The sequence below is a fragment of the Physella acuta genome, unplaced genomic scaffold (genome assembly GCF_028476545.2).
Source record: "Physella acuta isolate Inbredline_101_S28 unplaced genomic scaffold, ASM2847654v3 ptg000604l, whole genome shotgun sequence".
Taxonomy (NCBI): Eukaryota; Metazoa; Mollusca; class Gastropoda; family Physidae; genus Physella; species Physella acuta.
The window spans coordinates 1,117,316-1,144,218 of record NW_026732123.1 but is presented as its reverse complement, the minus strand read 5'-3'; the positions used below and the strand labels follow the sequence as shown (position 1 = coordinate 1,144,218).

At 30.8% G+C, this 26,903-nt stretch overlaps 2 protein-coding genes across 3 annotated transcripts; both read right to left on the bottom strand.

Moving 5' to 3' along the window:
• Nucleotides 1-3,103: 3,103 nt before the first annotated feature.
• LOC131947674 (uncharacterized) lies at nucleotides 3,104-14,060 on the bottom strand. 2 transcript variants are annotated; one of them, XM_059308934.1, is made up of 8 exons: nucleotides 13,994-14,060; nucleotides 13,435-13,507; nucleotides 12,970-13,050; nucleotides 9,872-9,919; nucleotides 6,408-6,452; nucleotides 5,780-5,973; nucleotides 5,309-5,412; nucleotides 3,104-3,515 (listed from the first exon to the last, which is right to left on the bottom strand). In XM_059308934.1, the coding sequence occupies exons 6-8, from the start codon at nucleotides 5,969-5,971 to the stop codon at nucleotides 3,434-3,436; spliced, it is 378 nt and encodes a 125-aa protein (XP_059164917.1). In that variant the 5' UTR covers nucleotides 5,972-5,973; nucleotides 6,408-6,452; nucleotides 9,872-9,919; nucleotides 12,970-13,050; nucleotides 13,435-13,507; nucleotides 13,994-14,060; the 3' UTR covers nucleotides 3,104-3,433. The 2 variants fall into 2 exon arrangements, with proteins under 2 accessions (XP_059164917.1, XP_059164916.1); XM_059308933.1 differs by lacking the exon at nucleotides 9,872-9,919 and having other exon boundaries at nucleotides 13,994-14,059.
• Nucleotides 12,818-25,356, bottom strand: LOC131947657 (ankyrin repeat domain-containing protein SOWAHA-like). The gene is made up of 12 exons (XM_059308897.1): nucleotides 25,239-25,356; nucleotides 24,005-24,066; nucleotides 20,347-20,605; nucleotides 18,024-18,181; nucleotides 17,596-17,766; nucleotides 17,464-17,487; nucleotides 17,332-17,355; nucleotides 16,440-16,490; nucleotides 16,043-16,144; nucleotides 14,905-14,994; nucleotides 13,435-13,507; nucleotides 12,818-13,050 (listed from the first exon to the last, which is right to left on the bottom strand). Exons 1-12 carry the CDS (start codon nucleotides 25,354-25,356, stop codon nucleotides 12,818-12,820), a joined length of 1,365 nt encoding a protein of 454 aa, XP_059164880.1.
• Between the last annotated feature and the right edge of the window lie 1,547 nt (nucleotides 25,357-26,903).

The following is a 26,903-nucleotide window of genomic DNA, read 5'->3' as shown; positions in this document are numbered from 1 at the left end:
CTCTCTAGTAGACGTGGGTTATTTAACTGGTAAAAAAATTAAATTATTTAATATTATAAAATTTAATATTAAATAAATTAAGTAATTTAAATTATCATTTAAATAGTTTCCCTTGATTTAGGCTCAAAAAGTTAATGTAGTCAAGTTTCTTGAAAAGAGGAGATCGGTATCCAGAGTTTGGTGACCATCGCACTTCTCTGGATTTTTCTAGTGGTTGGTGGGTATGCCGAGGTTACATAGACAAGCATTACTTAATGTAGTCAATGACAAACCCTTCCGGCAAACGGTTTCCGGTTGTTGTTTATTTTTTCAGACAATCTAAAAAAAAGTGACATGTTTTACTTGGACGTTAATTTGACAACTTATGTCACAAAGTACACACATATTGTGGGGCAGCCAGTTAAAAGACCCAGGTTTAAAAAGAGCGGACTTAAAAACGATTCACACCTATTGCACGCCCGCTATGCTTTTTGGTTTAATGAGATTTTTAAATTAAACTTTTCATTTTGTCAAGAGGAGCCTTCAAAACCAACTGGCAAAAAATACCTGGCACGCCCTTCTTCCTCCCCCAACCATGACTCCCGCAATAAAAAAAAACTTTTTAATATACTTTTTTACTATTGTAATACCGCATTAAATGTTTTTATTTGTCTGTGGAAAAACAGCTATAAATGCAGATCTAAGTTTTAAACAGATTTGTTTTTAAAATCATTTTTACGTAAAAAAAAAAAGAATAAATTACAACAATAGCTGTAAAGAAAACCTGCACAAGTATGCAACCATTTATTTCTTGATCGACCACAAAAAAAACAACAAATACAAGTTGTAATAAGCCACAGCAAAGACCACAGGATCTAAACAATGGCTTCTACTAAAACTTTAAAGCCAACTTTTGACATTACCCACTGTGTTAATGTGACAATCGAGATGGCGAATTTAAACCAGCACAAAAACATAACACTAACACGGACACATAACAAGCTGGAAAAAAATGATTATCTCTACAACATGAAAAACATAATTATCAGCCAACACGATCAAAGGGAGGTAACCATTAAAATTTCTAATTTTTAATAAGAGACCTAAAACAACGGCAACAATATTCATTAAAATACAATGCTTACTTTATGATCTAAAACGTAAGTTAAAATCCTAAATTGTAAGCTAGTATCTTTAAAAAAAAATAAGCTAATGTCCATAAATAAAGTTAATATACTAGAATTTGAAACTAATTTTCCATAATAAACTAATTTACTAAAATGCAAGCTAGAATCTTGAAGTGAAGGAAGAAATGTGGCCACCTATATAAAATACTAGTTCTAGTGCAGAATGTCTAACTAAACTAAACAAAAAATAATCAATTGTCTTAATAAATGCAATAAATAATCAAGCAGCATATGGATTTATCAAGCAGCTCTTACAGCTTTCACAAATTATAATATATGTACATAACAAGTTCAATTATCTAAAGTTACAATACAATAGTTTATATAATTACAAATAGGCATGAAAGAGTATGTTTTGCAATACTACATGCACAGGAGGATCATTTTTGTATAGGGAGCATGAGTGGACAATATCTATACAACCACATGATGGATTTTTAAAACATATTTATCTTGTAAGTTTGTCATTTTTATAATTCACTGTTGTGGTGTATGTATACCACTGTTGTGATCTATCTAGGTGTTTTATTCAAATCTACCTGAATATTTTAACCACCCAATAAGTGTGTTCAACACTGCCTTCAAGCAAGCACTTAGCAACCACACACCAAATTTAAACAAATATTCACAATGACTTAAGTCAACATATAATTACAATAAGTTGTTCGTTCATAACAGAATATTGCTTAGCTATCAAGTTTTAAATGGAAGAGAAAAAAGTCACTGAAAGACAATGTAACAAGAAAAATGTATCATTTCCACTGTGTTGCTACTATTTATATTGTCTTCATCTGGTAGCTCAGCTGCTGTAGCCCAGCTACTGTAGACCAGCTACTGTAGCCCAACAGCTGTAGCCCAGCTGCTGTAGCCCAACAGCTGTGGCCCAGCTACTGTAGCCCAACAGCTGTAGCCCAGCTGCTGTAGCCCAGCTGCTGTGGCCCAGCTGCTGTAGCCCAACAGCTGTAGCCCAGCTGCTGTAGCCCAACAGCTGTGGCCCAGCTGCTGTAGCCCAACAGCTGTGGCCCAGCATCTGTAGCCCAACAGCTGTAGCCCAGCTGCTGTAGCCCAACAGCTGTGGCCCAGCTGCTGTAGCCCAGCTGCTGTAGCCCAACAGCTGTGGCTTAACAGCTGTAGCCCAGCTCTAGCTACCTCAGGCTACTGCCACAGTAGTCAAGCTCTGGGTACATTTCTGATTAGATAGATTCAATCAACAAAAATCTCAAGCTAAATGCTGCTTACAAAAACAGCACTTCTAAATATAACATTAAACATTTTTTATGTTATTAATTAACAACAATTACTCCTGATGTACATAAATTGATAAACAAATTATCAAAAGATAACTGATTAATAAATTATCAGCCAATATCAAATTTTGGAAGACTAAATTTGCACCAATTACTGCTCTACAACACCTTTCTATTTTTAGTTTTTTAGCATTTTCAAAAATAGAAGAAAAAAGGCTAATAGTAACAGTGTAATATTTTTAGTTTAGGCCAATGTAACTTATGTTAGTTAACTTGGAAGAAAAACAATGTACAATTATTTGTGAAACGATTCTAAAATTTTAAAGTATATTTTAGAATTTAAACAAAATTTAACCCTAGTTTAAATATGTTTATCCAAAATTGGTCACTAATAGGCCAACGTGGCAACTGTGTGTCTGTGATCCTGCAAGTAATTTACCACTCCATAAATATCTGGACAAGCCAGTGTTGGGTGATATGTAAGTTATCATAGAAGATTATAGAAAATTATAAATAGAAACAGAATTATTTTTAAGTAGAGAAAGTACAAATAATAAGTTAGAAAAAAGTGAATCTTATTAAAGTTTTAAATTTAAATTAAATTATTTTAAGCGGGCAACAACAATCAAAATGATTAAAGAGATAGAACAGTATAGATTACTATATTATCTTTGGCCTCTAATTCTGAAAAATGTATATTTTACAAGCAAAAAAAAATAATTTTAATAACATTTAAATGAAAGGTTTTAAAATAACAAGGCCTTAAAATAGTAAGATGTTAAGTTAAAGCATGGCAAAAAAAAATTCAATTTCATAAATATTTGCAGTAACAAAAAAAGAGAGTAAATTCTTAAGTACTTGGAGAGAAAAAAAACCACTACCATATCTTTTGTGCATTGATATATTAAACATTTGACTGAAATATTAAACACTAGGCAAGATTTCAGCTCTAAATATCCTTTTTCATGCAGATATTGCCAAAATGTGATGTCAACATGAGTTGTGTTTGCCAGATTTCTGCTACATGATCACAGATTCAGAGGTGGGCAGGTTGGAATCAGAGCTGGCTTTTGTTACATTCTGGTTGATGTCATTTTTACGTCTACAAAAAACAAATTGTAATTAAATTAGGATTATGGTAAAACTTCTGCAACAGGTTTTAACATAAAAACATTCAGATAATTATGTCAGACTTGGTCAAATCAAGAAACTGGAAAAATCAAGGGCAGGTCACTAATTTATTCATCATTTACTTCAAATTGTGTGACCTTTGGCATAAATTAGTCAAACTTATTTTTTACAGCATACCTCACTACAGCATATCTCACTACAGCATACCTCACTACAGCATATCTCACTTGATCATACCTCACTACAGCATACCTCACTACAGCATACCTCACTACAACATTCCTCCCTACAGCATACCTCACTACAGCATACATCACTACAGCATACCTCACTACAGCATACCTCCCTACAGTATATCTCACTTCAGCATACCTCACTACAGCATACCTCACTACAGCATACCTGAATATATTGTTTATCACTTTATCATACCTCAATATATCATATCTCACTTTATCATACCTCACTACAACATACCTCACTACAACATAGCTCACTACAGCATACCTCACTACAGCATACCTCACTACAACATACCTCACTACAACATAGCTCACTACAACATTCCTCCCTACAGCATACCTCACTACAGCATATCTCACTACAGCATACCTCACTACAGCATACCTCACTACAACATACCTCACTACAGCATACCTCACTACAACATTCCTCCCTACAGCATACCTCCCTACAGTATATCTCACTTCAGCATACCTCACTACAGCATACCTCACTACAGCATACCTCACTACAACATACCTCACTACAGCATACCTCACTACAACATTCCTCCCTACAGCATACCTCCCTACAGTATATCTCACTTCAGCATACCTCACTACAGCATATCTCACTACAGCATACCTCACTACAGCATACCTCACTACTTAGCACACTTCAAGCCCTGTGACCCCACCATTACATTAACAACAAAACCTCCATTATATGATCACTCCTATTATCATCAGGGGATATAAGTATGTAGTATGGTTAGGTTTAATAGAATGGTTAGGGTTACAAGAATAGTTAGGGTTACTAGAATGGTTAGGGTTACTGGAATGGTTAGGGTTACTGGAATGGTTAGGGTTACTGGAATGGTTAGGGTTACTAGAATGGTTAGGGTTACTAGAATGGTTAGGGTTACTGGAATGGTTAGGGTTACTGGAATGGTTAGGGTTACTGGAATGGTTAGGGTTACTGGAATGGTTAGGGTTACTGGAATAGTTAGGGTTACTGGAATGGTTAGGGTTACTGGAATGGTTAAGTTACTAGAATGGTTAGGGTTACTGGAATGGTTAGGGTTACTGGAATGGTTAGGGTTACTGGAATGGTTAGGGTTACTGGAATGGTTAGGGTTACTGGAATGGTTAGGGTTACTGGAATAGTTAGGGTTACTGGAATGGTTAGGGTTACTGGAATGGTTAGGGTTACTGGAATGGTTAGGGTTACTGTAATAGTTAGGGTTACTGGAATGGTTAGGGTTACTGGAATGGTTAGGGTTACTGGAATGGTTAGGGTTACTGGAATGGTTAGGGTTACTGGAATGGTTAGGGTTACTGGAATGGTTAGGGTTACTGGAATGGTTACGGTTACTGAAATGGTTAGGGTTACTAGAGTGGTTACGGTTACTGAAATGGTTAGGGTTACTGGAATGGTTAGGGTTAGGGTTACTAGAATGGTTAGGGTTACTAGAATGGTTAGGGTTACTGTAATGGTTAGGGTTACTAGAATGGTTAGGGTTACTAGAACGGTTAGGGTTACCCAGATCTCGGTGAGCTCTCCCGACTGGATGACTTGGACCGGTCATTGCGCCGTGTTCTTCTGCCCATCATGGCATTAGAGGGTGGGGGCATCAGGTCAAGGTCCTGGTGGTCAGACCACAGGAGATTTTACAATTGATTCAAATTTCAATAGTCTTACAGTTATTGTATTGCAATATGTTACTATAAACAAAATTGCAAAAATGCATATTTAATAACATTGTAAAGCTTACTAAAAGAAGTATCATGAACATAATCGACTAATAAAGGTAAAAGCAGTGGTAGAAAATGTTGAATTTTGAAGTTTTGAGATGTGAATCTAAATTTGAATCTGAACACCTTTCATGACCAGAGTTTTTATTTGTTTAAAAAAAAAAATTTAATTTATCTGGCAACCTGTTTTCTGAACATTTTTCACGACCCGAGTTTTTATCATTGTTTGAAACAAAAAAATATATATTTATCTGGCAACCTTTTTTCTGAAGGACTTGGGAGACGAGTCTGTACTGTCTGGTGGTGTCCGAAGGTTCTCTGATGACCCAGAGCCATTCCAACTGGACCGCAGCAGCTGTCTGGCACTTTCAGACTTAAACATCAGCATAGACGAGACTGCTTTGGCTCGGTTGCTCATGCGTGTTGACGATCGTACAAATGAATCATCCATGTCTTAAGATTATAAAAAGAAAATTTGTAATTTATATATAATAGTAAATTTTTGTTTTTTTAAAGTAGTTACGCTTTCAAAAATCAAGCAAGTGAAGTAAAGTGACCTGTTTAAGTGACCTCTGAATATGAAGGAATAGTTTGATTTCTACCATGCCCAGCCACCTTTTGTTTACCTAACGTTAGTAATGTACCCATCAGAGCTGGGTGGACTTAGGGACACCCCCCAGATTACCAGTAAACCAAACTTAAAGAACAATGTGCTTGACCACTCCTAACCATACTAAAACACAGTGTACTGACATTTTTTAACTGATACCATGGTCCAACTATAATTTTATGTTTCTAGTACATTTCTAATAAATTTAGGCTGAATGTTTATAGGCATATAGAATTGACAACAGTGAAAGTAGTAAAATAAAAGTAAGGGGACTCACTCTGGTCTCTCAGTTCTGAACCCAACCGTTTAGATGCAAGAAGCTCTGTAGGAATTTTAAGAAAATTTAATTAACAAATATTATACATCAACAGTCAAGTACAAAAAATATTACAATACTTACTCCGGAGTTTATGTGCTATTAATTGAAAACAAAACATATCAAGGATTTAGTTTTTAAAAAGTTACAATCTGTATTTTAATACTGCTATATCTATATTAAATTAATAAATGTGCCTAAAATTATTTTAAAGTTTGCCTATAATATCAGAAAAACTAAATATAATCAACTTATAGTACTTATTCTTTAATAGGATAGAAAGTAAAATAAGGACAGTGCAAGTAGGCTTGTTCAAGTGTAGCTAATTGCATGCATTTGAATAGTCAATTACAGAAATATTTTGTACATCTGGTAGTTGTTTAAAAATTTATAACATTTTTAAATAATTATATTTAGCTCAAAGTAAAACTTTTTCTTTAATGCGCTTTTATTTCTAAAAAGTATACTTTAACTGTAAAATTTACAGCAATCAAAATTATAATAATTACATTTTTCTTAGCCACCTGAAAATTAAATATTTCAATTCAAGCATGATGGGGTAAGTAAATATCTTAGATATGTTAAATATCTGTGGGTAATAAAAACTTAAATTAGATGCAATAATGTAGAAGATGCAATTATAGTTGATTGACACTGAAAATATAATTTGAATATAAATTCTGAAGTCCCAACCATGCAGGCATAAGCATGGTTTAGATGAATTAAAATCTAATACAATACATAAAACATAAATGCTTGAAAATAGTTTTTGCATTCAATAAAAGGGCTGCATGTAGGCACGGCAACACAGCAAAAACAATCAGATTTGTTTTAAAAGGTTTTCATGCAGCTTTACAATCCAATGCAGAGTGCAAACATTTTTTAGATGCTAATATAAAATATACAACCAATAAATATAACCATACGTTTTAACAGCATTTGTAATTGAGAGCTTCATACAGTTAAAACGCTGTGATTAAATTTCATAAAGAGCAATTGTAAATGTTAAGCTGGAGCAGTATTGGATATGCTGTGGCTGAAACTTCAATGAAACAAAGCAATGTATCTTGGATATATCATTATATTATGATAACATTCTTCCAGTTTTCGGATACCACCACCTTTAACCTTAGCACACACATTAGGTTCTACCATCACCTGATGTCTGTAGATGCTGTGAGGCTAAACAAAACAAAAAAATTAAATTCTATTTTACAACATAGGGTCTATGATTAATACCCAACATTCAAATATTTGTCTCTTAAGACTACTCTAAAAACTGAAGCATACAATAAATTTTACTGAAAAAAACTAAAAATACAACATAGCACTATTAACTGTAACTATACATGCAAGTGAGTGGTTTATATTTTAAGCTAGGAGAGGATTTTATACTGCTGAAGAGGTGTTTTTTTTCTTAAATTCAACTCTATAAGAGGATATCATGCAGCGTTTTAAATTTATCCCAAAAATATACTTTTTAATATTCCAGTGGCATCACATAATAAGTTACCCATAAAAATATGGAGATAGAAATCCATGCTGTAGATATCCAGCACTAAGGCAATAGCAATAAATGGCAGAAATTACATGAAAAATGCATGAAAGATTCAAATACTGTAGATTGAATTATACTCTACAGTATGATTCTAGCAACTTTACTTTAATAGAAGAAATATACTTTTTAAACAAGTCACTAAAGCAAAATGAATACTACATAGTTTTACTGGGAATAATTGTGAAGATACAAGCATGTTACAGGGAGAAGATAGTTATGGTGTTGTATAATAATATTATTAATAAAACAATGCTGACTATTTCTCAATTGTCTAAATGTAATTTCCCTAATTGAAATTATAGAACAATGGTGATATGAAAAAATTAACTGTTTATTTATATTGGTACAATAAATAAAATTAAATTTCCTGAAGTAAAGATTCCACTAGGAAATAAAATCATAATTTAGCCCATGAAATAAAGGGAAGCGATCCTAGGGAATGAGTTAAAAAATGCTACTGAAAGGACTACTAGAGGGAGATCACCACTTGGGTTTGAGTGTTCACAACATTGGCTGATATCAAACAACAATAGCTGAGCAACAGAAAAATAAAAAATAAAACTAAAGACTGCTTGTTCGCTAAAGTGAATTGAAGGCAAATTTTTAAAATTCTGACAGCCAAGTAACAATTACCAACACAAGTATATTTTAAACTTATTAAAAATGTCATTCAAATACACAATGTCTGTCAAACAAAAGAAACAGTAGGAGGAATTGTTTTGTTAAACTCTACTGAAAAGAAAAATGAACAAGCTTTACTTTCTATAAGGGCCAACAATAGAAAATATTTTGTTAAACTACTACTGAAAATGAAATAAGGATTGAAAATTGAACAAGTTTACATTCAGTAAGGGCCAACGATTGAAAATAATTTGTTAAACTACTACTGAAAATGAAAAAAAGATTGAAAATTGAACAAGCTTTATATTCACTAAGGACCAATGATTTCAAAAAAGTGTTAAACTACAACTGAAAATGAATGAAAATTAAACAAGCTTCACATTCAGTAAGGGCCAAGAACAGTGCAGCACAATCAAACATACTGATACAAAAAAAAAACAGTCAGGAGAAATGGGGGAGGGGGGTAATCAGCAAGAATACTCACAGCCTGGTAGAAAGGACGGCCAAAATTTACAACACAACCAGGAATTCAATCAAACCATTCAGGAACAGCCTAAGAATTTTATGCTAACTTAGAATAAAATGAGAAATTGATTATCAAAGTGTTCGATATTTTTCAAGACAAAGAAAGTATTAGACCTGAACAACAGAATACACATTTTAGGTATAAGAAAATATTTTAAATTGTTGCTTGAGGTTTTAAAAAAATTTTATCTGTTCACTCCAATGACTAGAATAACAAATGATATTTATTAATAAATACATAAAATGTGTTGTTTTTTAACTTATAATGTTAACTTCCATTAAAAATATAATTATAAATATGAGAATTATTCGTTTTTTTTTTACTTTGGAAAATGTTAACATAGTAATCGTAAGTAGAACAATTATCCAGCCACTTAAAATATGTCAATTAAATTGCAGTTTCTTCATCATATTTGACAATATCTTAACGTTATCAATTAGCCAAAAAATAAATTTATATTTTTCAATAGGAAGTTGTTTATCTTACTGTACAAAGATAAATTTCTAATTATCACCAGCATGCTGTGGGGTTTCCGATATTTGGTTTGAAAATTCTTGATTATATATACACATAATGTTGGAGAAAAGGTGCATTACAGATCTCAATCATGCAGTTGAATTCTGGAGCATCTAAACGCATAAGAATGTACATATCCACTGCAATACAGATGCCTTCCTCTATGAGTACAATGGCTAACTGCTAAAATAAAAATTGAAATACCATGGAAGCTTTTCGGCCTGGCTCCGTAATAACTGGTACGGCTGGAAACTGAATCAAACATAATGTTAAAATATCAAGTATAAGCAAGAAGGAAAAAAAAACAAATGTATGTAAACTTTGTTCTTTATTTTTCTGATCACAGAATGAATAGCTGTTATTATTTGTTGTTACATAGTAGTATTCAGTCTGAGTGAAAATGTATGAAGTTCAAAGGTCAGTATGGTTCAAAGATAGACCACAAAACATTTGACCTAACTAATTTAGAAATAAAATGTGTATTGATGTCTGCCTGTAAAAACTGTAATAAAGGTAAGTAACAAAAACTATATTATCTGACCCTTACGCTATAAGATATACATGTGTATACAATTTGAGGTTTTTTAAAAGCTCTATAAAAAAAATAAACAGAATTACACAAATACCTGTAAATGATAAATAAGTTGCACTTTAAAATTACACCCAATATTATAAAGATAGCGGGTAAATCTAAAAATTGCTTTCCCCAATATTATCAAGGTATCATTATAATGGGAAACTCTAAAAATTTGCTTTCCTTAAAAATTGCAAGTTAGACTGGTGCTAAAACTAACATTCCCAGCCACACTAAGCAAATAAGGCTATGTAAGGAGATAAAATGGTAGGTTATGGTAACCCTAAACTGGTTAGAACCTTTACTAGTGAAGACACATAAGTACTACACTTTGATTATTGTGGAAAATCTGGCAAGTTTTACAAGAGTAAACATGATCAAGAGCTGCCAGATAGACTAAGAATAAATAAATTCAAATACAATTTCAACCTATTATTTCAAGACTAGTAAGATAAAAAAAAGATAAACAGTATTCAATTTGCAATGACAAGCATAACCACTTATACAATTTGGCACAATGACCAGGTAATATACAAAGGCCAATAAGGCACATTACAAGATGTGGTGTAAAAAAATTTTTTTCTAAATCTGTGGATAGAAAAAGTATGTTAAATATTATGGCATAAATAATTTAAACTTCGGCTGATTCTAGATTATTATTTTTAAAACCGCAAAAATTAAAATATAAAAACAAAAGTATCGCTTTAAAAAAAATGTAAAATTTTACATCAAGTTATAATGTTAAAACATTCCCCTGGTAATAAAACTTCAGCTTAACTGAAGGTTTTTGTATTTTATTTGTTCTAATTATTAAATCCTTGCCCATTCAACTTTTACATATTTTCAACATCTTTTGAAAACACATGTGAATATGTTAAATGAAATTTAAAATTCAAATATTTTTTTTCAATTTTATGTTCTATTGTGTATTTTTTATATTTTTTTATCCATGTTTGTTTTAGGCTATTTTGTGTAATTAAAATGTGTAGCATTATATATACTAAGAATAAGGATATTTATTTATTTGATAAGTCACATTTAACAAGTTTTTTTTTTTAAGTTTTTCTCTCGGTAGTAAAACTATTAGTAAAATTACTAGGATTTTCAAATTTAATAACTATAAAGCAAAACCCTGACTTGATACAATTTTAGGTAAAACAACTTGTGAGCAAAAAATGATTGTCCATAATCTAAAATAAAGCTCATCCAGAACTTTTTACAGTTAACCCCTTTTGCATCATTTATTTTCCTAGTAGTAACCAATCAACAACAAAAGTATTGCACAACTGGACTAAAGTTTCTGTATATATTTACAAACATTCCTTTTACATTAAATAAATGTATGAATATTAATGTACATTGTATGGGGAATAAAATGCCCTCTAAATGACTTGAATATTGCAAATGCCACAAAAAGAAATCATTCTACAGATAAGTCCCATTTTAATCAAGTAGAGATGAATCAATATTTTTCCATTCTTTTACTTTTTACATCTGATTTAATTAACCAAAAACTATTCACCATACATAATAGAAATAATGTAATTAATATAAAATAAATAAGATTATATTAAAGTAACCGACATTTTGTTTCTGAAGTTAACACATACATGCTTTTTACTTAACACCTTCATTTTGATGCTATCCTAAAATTAACAATCTCTAACTTTGGAATATATTGTAAAAAACAGATTTAATACTACTGTCATGTATCCCTCAGATGAACAAACCAAACAATCTATATTTTTTTAAAGCCAAAATGTTTTAAAAATGTCTAAATAGCCCCAGGCAAAACAATCAAAGAAATTTTTAGACATGTTATTAAGAGAAAGCATTATTTTAAAGTCAGTTACAAAAAGAAAAAAAAACACCCAGTAAAAAACAAAACAATATACTGAGCTTATAAAAAAATTGGACCAAATTTCATATTTTTAAAGTTGCCATCACAATGTTTACAAAATAAAACATACATAACATGAAGACTCTGCTTCACCTCAATCCAAAACCTATAATATTAAAGGTTATTATATGATAATATGAAAGGCTTATCAGTTTCATTTAAATTGATACAAGTGTTAGTGTTTATGATATTTAACTGTAACCTAATTGGAAAAGAAATATTAAATGAAATGTTTGGTTTACAAGACAGCTATCTGTCAATATTCAAGATTACCTAAGAGAAAATATAAGAAGTTTTACATTAATCACCATCTCAACAAGTCACACCTTAGAACAGAAAAATGTGTATTTACTAAGTTTCTGTAAAATGTTACGGAATATGCTTTTTTTTTAAATTTGGTATCATACTTTTACTAGTCAGTTTTAATCTTTTAAAAGAAAAATCATGTTGACTACAATGTAATACATATTTATAAAAACATAAAATGATTATTTAGAATCATCTTCTACATTCATAACCAAGTGAAGACTGTTCAATACAAGAATAAATAAGTATGAATAATCAATTATGCTGAAATTCAAATAATTAACTTTAAATACAAGTATATAAGCAACTCATATGTTAAAAAGCTTATTTCAATAAACAAATTAGGCTGCTAAAAATAACATTGTGTTTGTTAGATACTGCTGGAACTGTCAATAGGAATAGGATCTGAGATTTCTAATCTAATGCCTGCTTTGGTTTTTAACTGGGCATGGTTAGAGTTGGTTACTATGGTGTTCAAAGCCTCATAGGATGGGCTGGAATAAACAGAAATAACTCGCTTACGTTGGGCTTTGGATGAGGCTGAGTTCTTCAGGTACTGTTTGGCTTTCTTGCCACTGTAATCTCTAATATTTGGATCTGCCTCTGGAAAAATTCAAAATAACATGTTTAAAACCTTAAACAAGAATGGAATATACATGAAAAAGCTTTCTATTTTTTTCAGAATCTATTTTAAAATTTATGAATGAAATAAATTAAGCAGGCTCAAGGTGAAATTCAATTTTTAAGGTGGTGCTAGGTTAACTTTACCCAATATTTTAAAACTTAGTATTACTCAGACCTCAAACTAACAGTTTTCCTGACCAATACCCCACACCTACGAAGAATTAAAAAATATGAGTACATGTACTCTGAATAAATCCATTGTTTTTAAATATGAGTACTACTATGGAAAAAAACAACTCAGTTATAGACCTTCTTAAGATCAAGGTAAACTTCAGTGTTTTAAATGATAAAAAAAAAGCTTACTGAATGTTTGTACAAGTAGCTCTATGATGTATTCATGGTCATGAATGGCTGCAAGATGAAGTGGCGTATATCCCTGGGAAATAGCAAGGTAAACAGTCATTTATAACACATGGGGGCGAGATTATAAATCATAGAATTTAGAACTAATTTACGAGAAATCTAAGTGAGCTTGATACAGCCACATACATTAAAGCATTAACTGAAAAAATCCAGGAAGAGATGTGAATCAAATTCATTAAGCAAATACATTTTTTCTTCTAATGCTTGAAATATTTTTTTCAAAAGAAATTCAGTTTAGAATTTAGAACTATTTTACTAGAAATCTAAGTTCGCTTGATACAGCCACATAGGTAAACATTAACTGACAGAATCCAAGAATCTAAGCAGGTAAAATCATTATAGAAATAAATTTTTCCTTCTAATGCTTAAGTATTTTTCTTAAAAGAAATTCAGTTTTCTTTGTTAACAAATGTAAGCAAGCAGGTAAAATAATAAGAAATGGTAAATAATAAAGATTTCCTTTTTCTACTAATCTTAACAATTGAACAAAAAAACTTACCCCCTAAGATTTTACAAAAGTTCACAACATCAGACATCAGAGCCAATGACGAAGAGAAAACAAAATGTTTGAAAAAGTAAAATTATTTTGTTGGTTTAGGGGGAGATTAAATGTATAAATAGTGTGAGTTTAACAAGCACCATCTGTGAGTCAAGTCAAACACCAATCAGAGAGAGGCTCTCTTGACTGTGTTGTTTAAACATTGGAATAAATACATGGAAGGTAGAGAGAAACTTATACTAATTTTTAAAAGTAAGGTTGCGCTCTTAGCAATCAAAATCTGAAGATTAATTAATAAACTCTATTTTAAAACTTTACTGTATTGATAACTGTTATAGCTTTAATGAGTTACTTTCTAATATAAAACAAAATATACTCACATGCTGTTGTTGATGAGGAAAAAATAAGAGGAAAAACATTTTAAAATTATTTACCTTAACAAAATTTTAATAAATCTACTATTTTAGACACAAAGTATCCAGCTAAACTTGTATCAAAATGAATAAACACAATCATAATATCAGCTAACTAGCAGGGGAAGCTTGCAGCTTAAATCACATGAAATACGTACAGATCTTTGGTTGACTTTAACATAAACACAAACATAATACCAGCTGACTAGCAAGTTTGCAGCTTAAATCACATGAAGTACGTACAGATCTTTGGTTGACTTTAACATAAACACAAACATAATACCAGCTAACTAGCAAGTTTGCAGCTTAAATCACATGAAATACGTACAGATCTTTGGTTGACTTAAACATAAACACAAACATAATATCAGCTAACTAGCAAGTTTGCAGCTTAAATCACATGAAATACGTACAGATCTTTGGTTGACTTTAACATAAACACAAACATAATACCAGCTAACTAGCAAGTTTGCAGCTTAAATCACATGAAATACGTACAGATCTTTGGTTGACTTTAACACCTGGCTTGTTGGCTATAAGTTTGATCACCTCCATTTTGCCATTTTTGGCAGCCCAGTGTAGAGCAGTCTGAAAAAGTTGAATAAATATGTAAGTGCATCAAAACTATTCACTAAAATAGTTGGAAAATTTTAAAAGCTTAAAAAGTTTGTTGAATTCACATGGTAAAATATTTTAAAACTGAAAAAAAATGTGAAAAGTAAGTATTTCTAGATAAATATGTAGAAAAATATGATACTTACATACTTTAAATCCACAAGGTGACCAGAATAACAAGAAAGTACCATCACAGCAACAAGGGGTAATAAAAAATAAAATGTATAAATGATAAATCTGCTTGCTAAGTGTCTCTCAGTATAAAATACATGCACCTTTTACTCAAATGAAATGCACACCCAATCAATACTTGTGATGGCAATCAATAGCTATCTACTAAATTTTACAAGCAACTGTTTATGTTTAGTTTTAGTTATTTTTTAAAATAATTATAGTTTAAAAATTGGACTTACCCCCTTTTATGTTTGATCATGAGAAAAAAAAAGAGAGAAGTATAAAATAAACACAAGCAAAGAAAAAGTAATCAGTGTAATTTCAATTTAAGTGCTTGAATTATGGTAATTGTATTTCATTTTAAATAGTTGTATAGGTTGGTCGTTTAAAAAATATATTGTTTTAAAAAGATTTTGCTTTAATTTTTCAAATAAATAATTAAGGTTTCTTCTTGTATTTAAAACATACTTACATTTGTAAAATTCTGAAAAAAAAATAATTTAAAAAATTAAATACAAATTGTACAAATAATTATGCATAAAGATAGTTTTAATATGGCACAACATGACAATAATAAATAAATAACAATGTATTTTATTCTTGGACTCTTTAGTAACTTTTATCCCGACGTAATAAACAATTGCTAAAGAAAACTTACTTTAAGTTTAGCAAGGCATGGAATTTGGAGAGCATAATAAACAATTGCTAAAGAAAACTTAATTTAAGTTTAGCAAGACTTGCATTTTTGGAGAGCATAATAAACATTTGCTAAAGAAAACTTACTTTAAGTTTAGCAAGACTTGGATTTTTGGAGAGCATAATAAACAATTGCTAAAGAAAAACTTACTTTAAGTTTAGCAAGACTTGGATTTTTGGAGAGCAGCCGATTCATATCATGATAGTCTGAGGCTGCACTTACTACCATCCAGTCTCTTTGTTCTGGTGTAAGCTGAAACATTAGTAAATAGAAACGTGACAGCTTTCAAATAGTGGTAAGTCTTAACCCTTTAAAATTAGTATGTATTAACCCTTTAAATTAGTAGGTGTTGACACTTTTTAATTAATGCCAAAACTTAAAATTTTTGTGTTTTTTTTTATATGTTTTTAACTTTAATTGAGCTAATTATAATACAGAATAATTAAGTTTGACACTTAATATAAAAATAAAATATTAAATAGAAAATTAGATGAGTTTTCCATTGAAATATTCATCACAATAGGTTTGTAAACAGGTATCAACATACCGTGACATAAGAAACTCCTGAAGCATGTGACATGTCATCATCATCAACACCCTGCTGATAATTGAATTCCATATTTTAATTCACATAACTTTTAGCTAAGTAATCAACATTTTAAACTGCTCAAATGTTATATATCTTTCATTTCTCTATTATTTTGTTGTTGTTGTGATGTGATAAAATAGGGAACGAGGAAAACAATTTTGAATATTTTTAACTATACAAATACAGGACAACTCTTATTTTATCTATTCAGAGGCAAGCAAAATACTTCTGTATATCTGAATTTTAAGTAATTCAGGAGCAAACAATGTACCTTTGTATGTTTGTGATTTATGTTTTCTTCACAGGAAAAAGCAAATTCTTTAGAATATTGAGATTTTCAATTGAAGAACAAACTAAATTCCTTAAAATATTTGTGTTTATATTTTGTATATTTGTGTTTATATCTTTAGAGAAACAAGCAAATACATTTGTATATTTGTGTTTATATCTTTAGAGAAACAAGCAAATACCTTTGCATATTTGTGTTTATATCTTTTGAGAAACAAACAAATACCTATGTATATTTGTATGTATATCTTTAGAGAAATGGGCAAATACCTTCGTATATTTGTGATTATATCTTTACCTTTGTATATTTGTATTTATATCTTTACAGAACCAAGCTAATACCTTTGTATGTTTGTGTTTATATCTTTAGAGAAACAAGTAAATACCTTCATATATTTGTATTTATATCTTTACAGAAACAAATAAATACCTTTGTATATTTGTGTTTATATCTTTAGAGAAACAAGCAAATACCTTCATGTATTAGTGTTTATATCTTTAGAGAAACAAGCAAATACCTTCATATATTTGTGTTTATATCTCTACAGAAACTTGCAAATACCTTTGGATATTTGTGTTTATATCTCTATGGAAACAAGCAAATACCTTCATATATTTGTGTTTATATCTCTACAGAAACTTGCAAATACCTTTGGATATTTGAGTTTATATCTCTATAGAAACAAGCAAATACCTTTGTATATTTGTGTTTATATCCCTACAGAAACAAGCAAATACCTTTGTATATTTGTGTTTATATCTCTATAGAAACAAGCAAATACCTTTGTATATTTGTGTTTATATCTATATAGAAACAAGCAAATACCTTTGTATATTTGTTATTTTTCCTGTTTCCAACTGGTTGCTGGAGATCCACCTCTGAAGAAATTTTGTTCAGGTTTTTAATTTTGTCCCTGACACTAATCACAGAGGCATTAGGATCATCATCAGTGGATGTCACACCCGATGTGCTAGAGGTTGCTGATCTCTGAGACTCCTGGTTACACAAACAAAATGATAGAAAAAAATTGAACAAAATTACACTTCCAATGTGGGAAAATAAACATGAATCAACATGCTATAATATTACTGATATTCACAAACTTAAGTGTTGTAAAATATTTTGGCTATTAACAAAAACAAAAATTCTGATCCAATAATAGAAGCCATGAAATGCTGCACCTGAATCAACATAATAGCACAAAAAAAGTATTTTACAGTATTACCACGCCTTTAAAAAAAACAATAACTTACAGTAGAAGCCAGAGATACATTAGACCCTGACACACTGACGCTGTCTTCAAATATTTTCTTCTGCTCTGTGACTCTATCAGTTTTGCTCAGGTTAACAGGCATGTGTTCATCTTTTATCTTAGACATCATGGGACCATCTGTGGAGTCACTGGGTGAAGCTGTGGACAAATTTCATCAAGTTAACAGGCATGTGTTCATCTTTTATCTTAGACATCATGGGACCATCTGTGGAGTCACTGGGTGAAGCTGTGGACAAATTTCATCAAGTTAACAGGCATGTGTTCATCTTTTATCTTAGACATCATGGGACCATCTGTGGAGTCACTGGGTGAAGCTGTGGACAAATTTCATCAAGTTAACAGGCATGTGTTCATCTTTTTTCTTAGACATCATGGGACCATCTGTGGAGTCACTGGGTGAAGCTGTGGACAAATTTCATCAAGTTAACAGGCATGTGTTCATCTTTTTTCTTAGACATCATGGGACCATCTGTGGAGTCACTGGGTGTGGCTGTGGACAAATTTCATCAAGTTAACAGGCATGTGTTCATCTTTTATCTTAGACATCATGGGACCATCTGTGGAGTCACTGGGTGTGGCTGTGGACAAATTTCATCAAGTTAACAGGCATGTGTTCATCTTTTATCTGAGACATCATGGGACCATCTGTGGAGTCACTGGGTGTGGCTGTGGACAAATTTCATCGGTTTCTAAGGTAACTGTGTTATGATCTATGTGTAACTGTGTTATGATCTATGGGATGGTGTGGACATGTTTCCAAAGTTTTTGTCTCAGCGCCACCCTCACAAAACCAATGGATCTTTTCATCTCTTAATGCTTGCCCTCACCCCACACACAAGATTGATGTGGCTTATTGTTTGTGCAACACATGTTCTATTGAGTTTATGTGGATGAGCAGGGATAACACTTCTATGAGCAGTGTTATCCTTTGGATCCCATAATCTCCAATAGACACATTACTTATGAAAAAATAACCAACCAGCTATCAAACACTGCTAATGTCAGCAACAAATTGCACAGAAACGCTGATGTAAACTTTTTTCAATTTATTTAGCTAAGCGTTTTCTGTTTAAACAAAAAACAAATCCAATAATAATAATTCTAAAATTTATAAAGTATAAAGATCAGAAAGGACATAAAATAATTTTAGTAATAGTGTTTTGCAAAATAAAAAACAATGAACTGCATTTTTATTTCTTAATATTGAATTATTCTATATTTTAACAACATTTGAAAGCAAAGTTATGTGTTGTCTCCCTTGGACTTTTGAATTTGTAAAAGATTTGAAAAGCTGGTTCCAAATTTTTGTTGACAAAAAGCATATTTTTCAACTAAAATTGAATTTTTATAACATTTGTGAAATAAGTACAAAATTACTTCCGGTTTCAATAAGGGTAAAAATAATCAAAGAAATAATAACTAGTAATATAAGAGTAATTTAGCAAACACTGTTATTTTTTATTTGAATTAGTAGAATCAGGGTGTTTTGGTGATTGGGGATGTTATATTATTTAATATAAATACAATACTATGCTATACATCATAGATCACTCATGTGTATTTTTATCATGGAAAACAATTGTTCTGACTTTTATTGTTTTATTCTTCCTGGCCATTCCGTTTGACTTCAAGGAAAGGTTGAGGGCAGATTTTGAAAATATTTGAATTGATAAAATAATTCTAAACAGCTTTTCAACAGCTTATATTCGATACAAAAATATAAAAATGAGTGTAATCGATGGTTCCCAAACAGCTTTAATTTTTACAAATGTAACTATAATTTTATCGCTTGCCATATTTTTAAAAAGATTTTTTTCAAAAGTTTAGTATGATTACATAGACTTTTCATACCTATTGGATAGTAATGTAGCCAATGTTAGAATAAAGTGACTGTAGATATTTTAAAAAATAGACTTTTTACATTAATGCTATGTTAGCCTCTAATCTTTATATACATTTTTAAAAGAATTTTTTTATTTCATTTGTAAAAATAATCATTTTGCACCCTCCCTACAGGGTGTAAATAATTATCAAAACAAATGTAGGAAGAAAGATAATATAAATAAATGTTCGTATTAAATATATAAATTATACTGTTTATTCAAAAGTATACAACTTTTTCAGATAAATTAAGACTGCTTTCCCCTGCAATAATCTTCAGCTCTAAATGAATAAGTTACTGTATCTTTAATTCCCGTTTTGTTTGAAGTTGTTTCAGACAGCCGGGTCATCTAGTATTAAATACATCCAATTTTAATTTAGAAAATTAAAAAATTATTGAAAGGAAAATATTTTTTTTTTACCAGAAGGAGGTTCAGACTGTGCACGTGCTGAAACATTTTGTTCTGGGGGCCTCTCCATCGAAGTCTCTGGTGGGATCAAGTTTGGTTCAGAAGCTGCTGTTGTATTAGAGAAGGATGGCTTAGATCCTGAAGACTTGGACAAATACGAGGATGAGTTGGACAAAGAAAGTGACGCAGAAGATGATGATGAGGAATTGGTTGAGTCACCATACATGGATCCCGGTCTATATTTCCTTTTGAGCACCAGAACTTTCTCTCCCTGAAATAGTGTACAGAAATTTTATTTATTGTAGCTATTAGTTAATTGTTATTGTTGCATAGAAATGCATTTAAAATAAGAAATAGTATTATGTGTGGTTATGTGGCAATTAAGTGTGCAAATGTATGACTTGTGTGTATGCTGCTGTGACACTGGTGTGTGTGTGGCTATGTGTGTTAAAAGTGTAGTAGTAGTGTGTTGATGTGTGGCAAAGGCATGTGAGAGCTGAAATAACACTGGTGTGTATGGTTATGTGTGATAGAGTGTGGTGTTAGAGTGTGTAGATGTGTGAACTAATGTGAGTATATAGGTTTGATATGTATACTTGTATTTATATTTTTATTAATAAAAACAAGTTTAAAAAATACCAATATATATATATATATATATATATATATATATATATATATATATATATATATATATATATATATATATATATATATATATATATATATATATATATATATATATATATATATATATATATATATATATATATATATATATATATATATATATATATATATATATATATATATATATATATATATATATATATATATATATAAACAACTACTGTTTTCAATCTTGTATTAAATCTGTGGTACTTAACCCAACTTATACGATTCAATATTGGGTTTTGTCAGTGCAGATGAAAGAACTATTAATAAGGGTTTGGTGAATGTGCATAAGAAAATGGTGGGGTTCATTACCTCCAAAAAGGTTAAGAACCACTGTATTAAATTCTGCAACTGAAAACTGTTTCTCTTATTTGTTTTATTTTTAAGATATTTATATATCTTGTTCTTAAAGATACACTAGTATTTAATAAAAATAAAAGGAAAATATCATAAGATCCAAATAAAAATGCAATAAAAAACATCAAGGTCAGAAATTTGTAATAAATACAACAAACTACAAACCTCAGAAATATACAACAGTGTCTAATTTGCTTAGTAAAACAACTATTCCCAACATGAACAGACAGACAGACAATCTTGTAGTGTGAGATAAGACCTAAACCTTAATGTGCCACAAGAACTACTGTTCTTATCTATTCAAAGGAATCTATGAAGTCTCATTGATTAAATTTGCTTTGTGGTTATTTATAAGGTATAACATACAAGTAATTCTGTCAATTTAGCTGTAGAGAAAAAAAAATAGTCCAAAGTACACAAGGACTATCAGAGTTAGAGGAATATTCCTTATCCAATATTCTGAATAACAATCAAAGTTTAGATTATTTATGAATTCCAAATCAACAGCGGACACATAAACACTGAAAATATAATGTAAGTTTGCATGGTAGTGATAATTTGAACAAGTGCATGTAATAGGAAATAGACACTTGACTTGACTACACACCACTAGGATAAAAGGATGTAAAATTCAATAGTTTTGTTGTGTGGCTGCATTCTCAGGCAGAACAACACTTACACAGGCGGATGTTTGGACGACAGGATTTATTCAAAATGTGATGTCTGAACAACCAGAATTATTCAAAATGTGATGTCTGGACATCCAGATTTATTCAAAATGTGATGTCTGGACAACCAGATTTATTCAAAATGTGAGGTCTGGACAACCAGATTTATTCAAAACGTGATGCCTGAACAATAACATATTTTCAAAATACGAAATCTGGACAATTAATTTATTACAATGTGATACCTGGACAATTAATTTATTTACAATGTGATACCTTGACAATAAATTTATTTACAATGTAATACCTGGACAATTACATTTATTCAATTATCCAAAATGTGATGTCTGGACCAATACATTTATTTTAAATGTGATAAATGGACAGTTAAATATTGTACTTTGTCAAAGCATACATCTATTAACTTTTGTCAAACAATAATTATCATTAAAAAAGTTTTAAAAAACCCACGTTTTCTGATTGAACTAAAAAGTAGAAAATAAATGCTATACATCACAATAATGCAAGCGATCACTCTACTATAAGCGATGAAAAACGTGGGGCGCCAAAGTGAAAGTTTTTTATCGGTCATTGTTAATATAAGATGTAAAAGTTATATTACTATTGATTAGATAATACTATTGACTTTTATTAGGGAGCTTGTAGAGAGTCAACAGTATTAGAAACTGTAAGAAAATCACGGCGCCCCACGTTTTTCATCGCTTATAGTAGAGTGATCGCTTGCATTATTGTGATGTATAGCATTTATTTTCTACTTTTTAGTTCAATCAGAAAACGTGGGTTTTTTTAAACTTTTTTAATGATAATTATTTTCTACTTTTTAGTCTTTGTCTATTTGTTTGCATTAAAATCTTGCTATCGATTTTATCTTTTCGCATTCACTTTTTTTTTTGGGTAAACGAAGACAACTCGTAAAAAACATGTGCCTTGAACCCGTGTCGAGTGGGTTAGCAATCGTGTGCCCAACCACTCGACCATATCGTCTCCCCCATACTGGCCACCAGTTGTTACGTTCCGGTTGTTTGTACACAAACACCGCGTGACAACTACTCAGTAAGCCAAAAGAGGGAGAGTACCGAACCTTGTTTTCATCAAATTACAATTACTGGGTTATGTCCCTTTTTCCCACGTTTTTTGTACAAATATATAGCGGTCTAAAATGATCAATAAAATGTTTCCATGGATCAATTTAGTAATAATAACAATTGAATATTCTATTGTCATCGGAAACAAAGCTTCCCTGAAAATTTCAGCGCGCTAGCTAACTGGGAAGTGCCCGAAATTTCTATCGCAAGATTTGATTGGAGAACCAAACAAACAAACAAACAAACAAACAGACGCGAAAGCAAGTTAAAGAAAACGTGGGAAAATACATCCCTACTCTGTTAACTTCGTCAATAGAAATTAATACACTATAGTACTAAAAGATATTTTCTGTATAGTTGAATTGGCATGGGCAATAGTTATCTCAGAGGCATAGTATTTAAAACCACAATTTTTTTTTTAAAGATGGCTTTTTATTTCTGTTCCCTATGATAAGGAACTATAACATTTTTAATTAAAAGATTAACAATATGGAAGTTTGGTATCCTTTCTCTTTCACAACAATATGGTTGTTCAAAAGTCTAATCAAATTGTAAATTTTTAAAAGGGGTTTAAAAAATTGGATTGAAAACTGCAATTTTTTTTACTTTATAAAAGTTTGATTATTCTTTTTTATTAATATAAGTCTGGAAATTCTTATTTTATAAAAGTCCCTTAATTTATTTTTACTTAAAAAATACAATACAACTGTAACCAATCTAAATATTTATCACAAACATATGCAAAAATTTTCAAACTTTAATATTTTCCAAACTTAAAAGTTTATTTTTGACACTACATGACCATATTAATAACTAGATGAAAATGAAAACCATTCTATGAAAGTGAAAATAATGCTAACTTACTGCATCAAGCTTGATAGAAGCAAGTTCATTGACATAGTCCTTAAACTTCTCTCTGTTCAGTGCTGGAAAACAGAAAAGTAAACCTTCATTAAAAAAAATCACAAAATAAGGTCAGCAGTTCTTCATAGTCTAAAAATCTAGAATTTTTTTTGGTAAATCTAGAATCTGGGCCCTAGAATGTAGTTCTAAATTTTCTACCTAGAGTTAGTAGAGTCTAGCAGTAGGAATCATTTCTGTAAAATCACGATATAGCGTCGGTTATCTTTCCGGAATTGTACAGCGGTAAAAAACAGTAAAACCATGTCGGGATGGCGTAGTCTGACTAGCCGTTCCAGAAACCACCGGAAATACTGTAAACCATCATTTATTTGCCGCCATATTATTTTTTATACATAATGTTTAAAAATGTGCAAGGATTGATTTTAGTTGCATTTTAAATACTGTTTTGCTAATTATTTTGTATTTCTAATTATTTTATGTGTATGTGCTAATTATTGCTGCTACTAAACATTGTTATCGTTCTTCTTACTACTTTTAACTTTAGTAAATCTAAGCGCCTTATTTTACTAACAGATCTAGATCTAGTTGTCACAAATCTTCTGCAAGTTTTTTTTCTGTGTTTCTTAAAAAAACATTAATTACTAAACTCGATTTTATCAGGGCCTAATAATATTTATTTAGATTTACTAGGCCTAAATTGTTGCTAATTTTCTGTCAATTAAACATCAAATTAAGTTAAATTTAATGCACTTGACTTTATTTTTATTTCAACGGTCAAATAAACTATGGTTTACAGTTCACAGTAACGAATGTAACCGAAACTCAACAAACATTACCAGATAATTTCCGACGCTATATCGTGAGATTACCATCATTTCATTAATTTTTTTATCTTTATTACTAGGCGCTAGCGGCTAGTGTTAGTTTCTACTATATACTCTACTCTTAAGTATAAATAAGTAAGTCATTAAGTCTACACAACACTAGCCGAACTAGCGGCTAGCAGGCAGTAATACTGTAATAAATAATAATAAATATTAAATAAAGAATAAATAAATATTAAATATTAATAAAATAGGGGCCTAATGTAATAATAATTTAAATTTAGGCCAATTTGTGAATTTAGGGCCTGTGGCCTGTAGACCACTGTAGTCACTACACAGTCAGTAGTGTAGTGAGTAGTGGCTGTAGTTAACTGTAGTAGTCCTGTAGTGGACCTGTAGGCTAGGCATACCTTTATTTACTGGATGATTCAATACATTTTTAAAATGAGTAACCAGTTCATGATTCCGCACACGACCACCTTTAGACAGCATAAACTGTAAAACAGCATCTATTTCAAAATCCCCCATTGTTTATTTATATTTTTTTTTTCAGTCACTTCCTTATAATTTTAGTCAAATTCTATTCAAATTACCTCCCCTTAACGGAAGTGAAAGCGTAAAGAACTGCTAGAAACTGAATTACAAAGCTAGGCTTAACTAAGTTATTGAAAAACGGCCTGACAAAAATAAATAAATGATTCCTACTGCTTGACTCTACTAACTCACTCTAGATCTAGATCTAGGTAGAAAATCTAGAACTACATTCTAGGGCCCAGATTCTAGATTTAACAAATCAAAATCTAGTTTCCTTTAAGATAGAACTACACTAGACCTAGACTAGTATTGTCGTTGTGTAGGCCTATTCAATCTAAAAAAATGGGGAGAATTTATTATTTTACTTTTACAAAGGTGTCTCAGTGTCTGAAAAACTGAATGGAATCTTCTTTAAAAGTAGTCGAGATTACAATTCCTTCTAACAACCCAACACATCTAGTATTTCTATTATCGGACACTGGTATCTATATCATATCTATAATCATCCAAAAAATGTTTCTAGAATAAGATATCATTGGTTCCCAAACTTTTTCAAGTGGCGACCCTCTTTTATAAATATAAAAAGTAAGGTGACCTGCGACCCCATACATTTGAAAAGTTGAAATTAGTATGAGTAAGGAAATCTTCTTTAAAAAAGGGGTGTTAGGTTACTGGTAGTTAACTAAATAATAGTAAATATACACATTGCTGGCTAATGTGAATGCTAACCCTGTCCCTAACCACAACCCTAGTCCTAGCAAACACCTAACCCTAATTTCTAACCATAAAATAAGTCGAGATTACAATACTACTAACAACCCAACATCCAAATTTTAATTATTCTTGATAACTGTTTTAAATACGATTGATGAAATTACATGCTGAGTGTTACTGTTAGTTAACTAGCCTCTACATTCGGGGTTGAGTTTTTGGGTAAAACTCCATGTTAGTGTAATTTACTCCTCGCTTCACGTTCACCTCCAGTTGAGCGTATTTTATTATATACACAACCGAAACACACAAAAACGTTAGAAAATCACTCTGCCTATTTTTTTATGAATTTTTGGTTTAGTTTTTTAAGTTAATTTTGTCAAAACTTGAAAAAAATACAAAGTTTGGAAAATTAAATGTGCACTATTTCGTTGATCTAGGTTTAACTTTTTTTTTCTCTTGAAAATATGTATGTGTCAGTTAAGATTTTCATGGCAATGGGTAAAGTAAAACGCATAATTGCAAGGCATAGAACTAAATAAACTTACATGAACTCACAACAACCCTAAGCTATGTCGTATGCTGATAATTAAAGTCAATCTGAACTCACGGTGAACCCTTGACCATGTAGGGATTTTTGTCCCGCCGCCGCTATTTAATTGGAACTGTAATGCTTATTTATAATATTTTTACCTTTTTTAATTAAAACACATTCATAAAAAAAATAAGTAGATCTAGATCTATATCCCCTAGTGTTTTCCTAATGTTTTTGTGTTTTGGTTGTGTTTATAATAAAATACGCTCAACCATAAAAATTGTCTGAAATTAGT

Coding starts and splice junctions, on each gene's coding strand:
- LOC131947657 (XM_059308897.1), bottom strand. CDS start 25,356: ATGGGGGATTTTGAAATAGATGCTGTTTTACAGTTTATGCTGTCTAAA. Junction 16,145..16,439: donor CAGGAGTTTCTTATGTCACG/GTATGTTGATAC, acceptor CTAATGTTTCAG/CTTACACCAGAACAAAGAGA. Junction 13,051..13,434: donor GCTACTTGTACAAACATTCA/GTAAGCTTTTTT, acceptor GAATTTTTCCAG/AGGCAGATCCAAATATTAGA.
- LOC131947674 (XM_059308934.1), bottom strand. CDS start 5,971: ATGGATGATTCATTTGTACGATCGTCAACACGCATGAGCAACCGAGCC. Junction 5,413..5,779: donor CCAAGTCCTTCAGAAAAAAG/GTTGCCAGATAA, acceptor TCTGACCACCAG/GACCTTGACCTGATGCCCCC. Junction 3,516..5,308: donor GAGAGCTCACCGAGATCTGG/GTAACCCTAACC, acceptor TGTTTTTTGTAG/ACGTAAAAATGACATCAACC.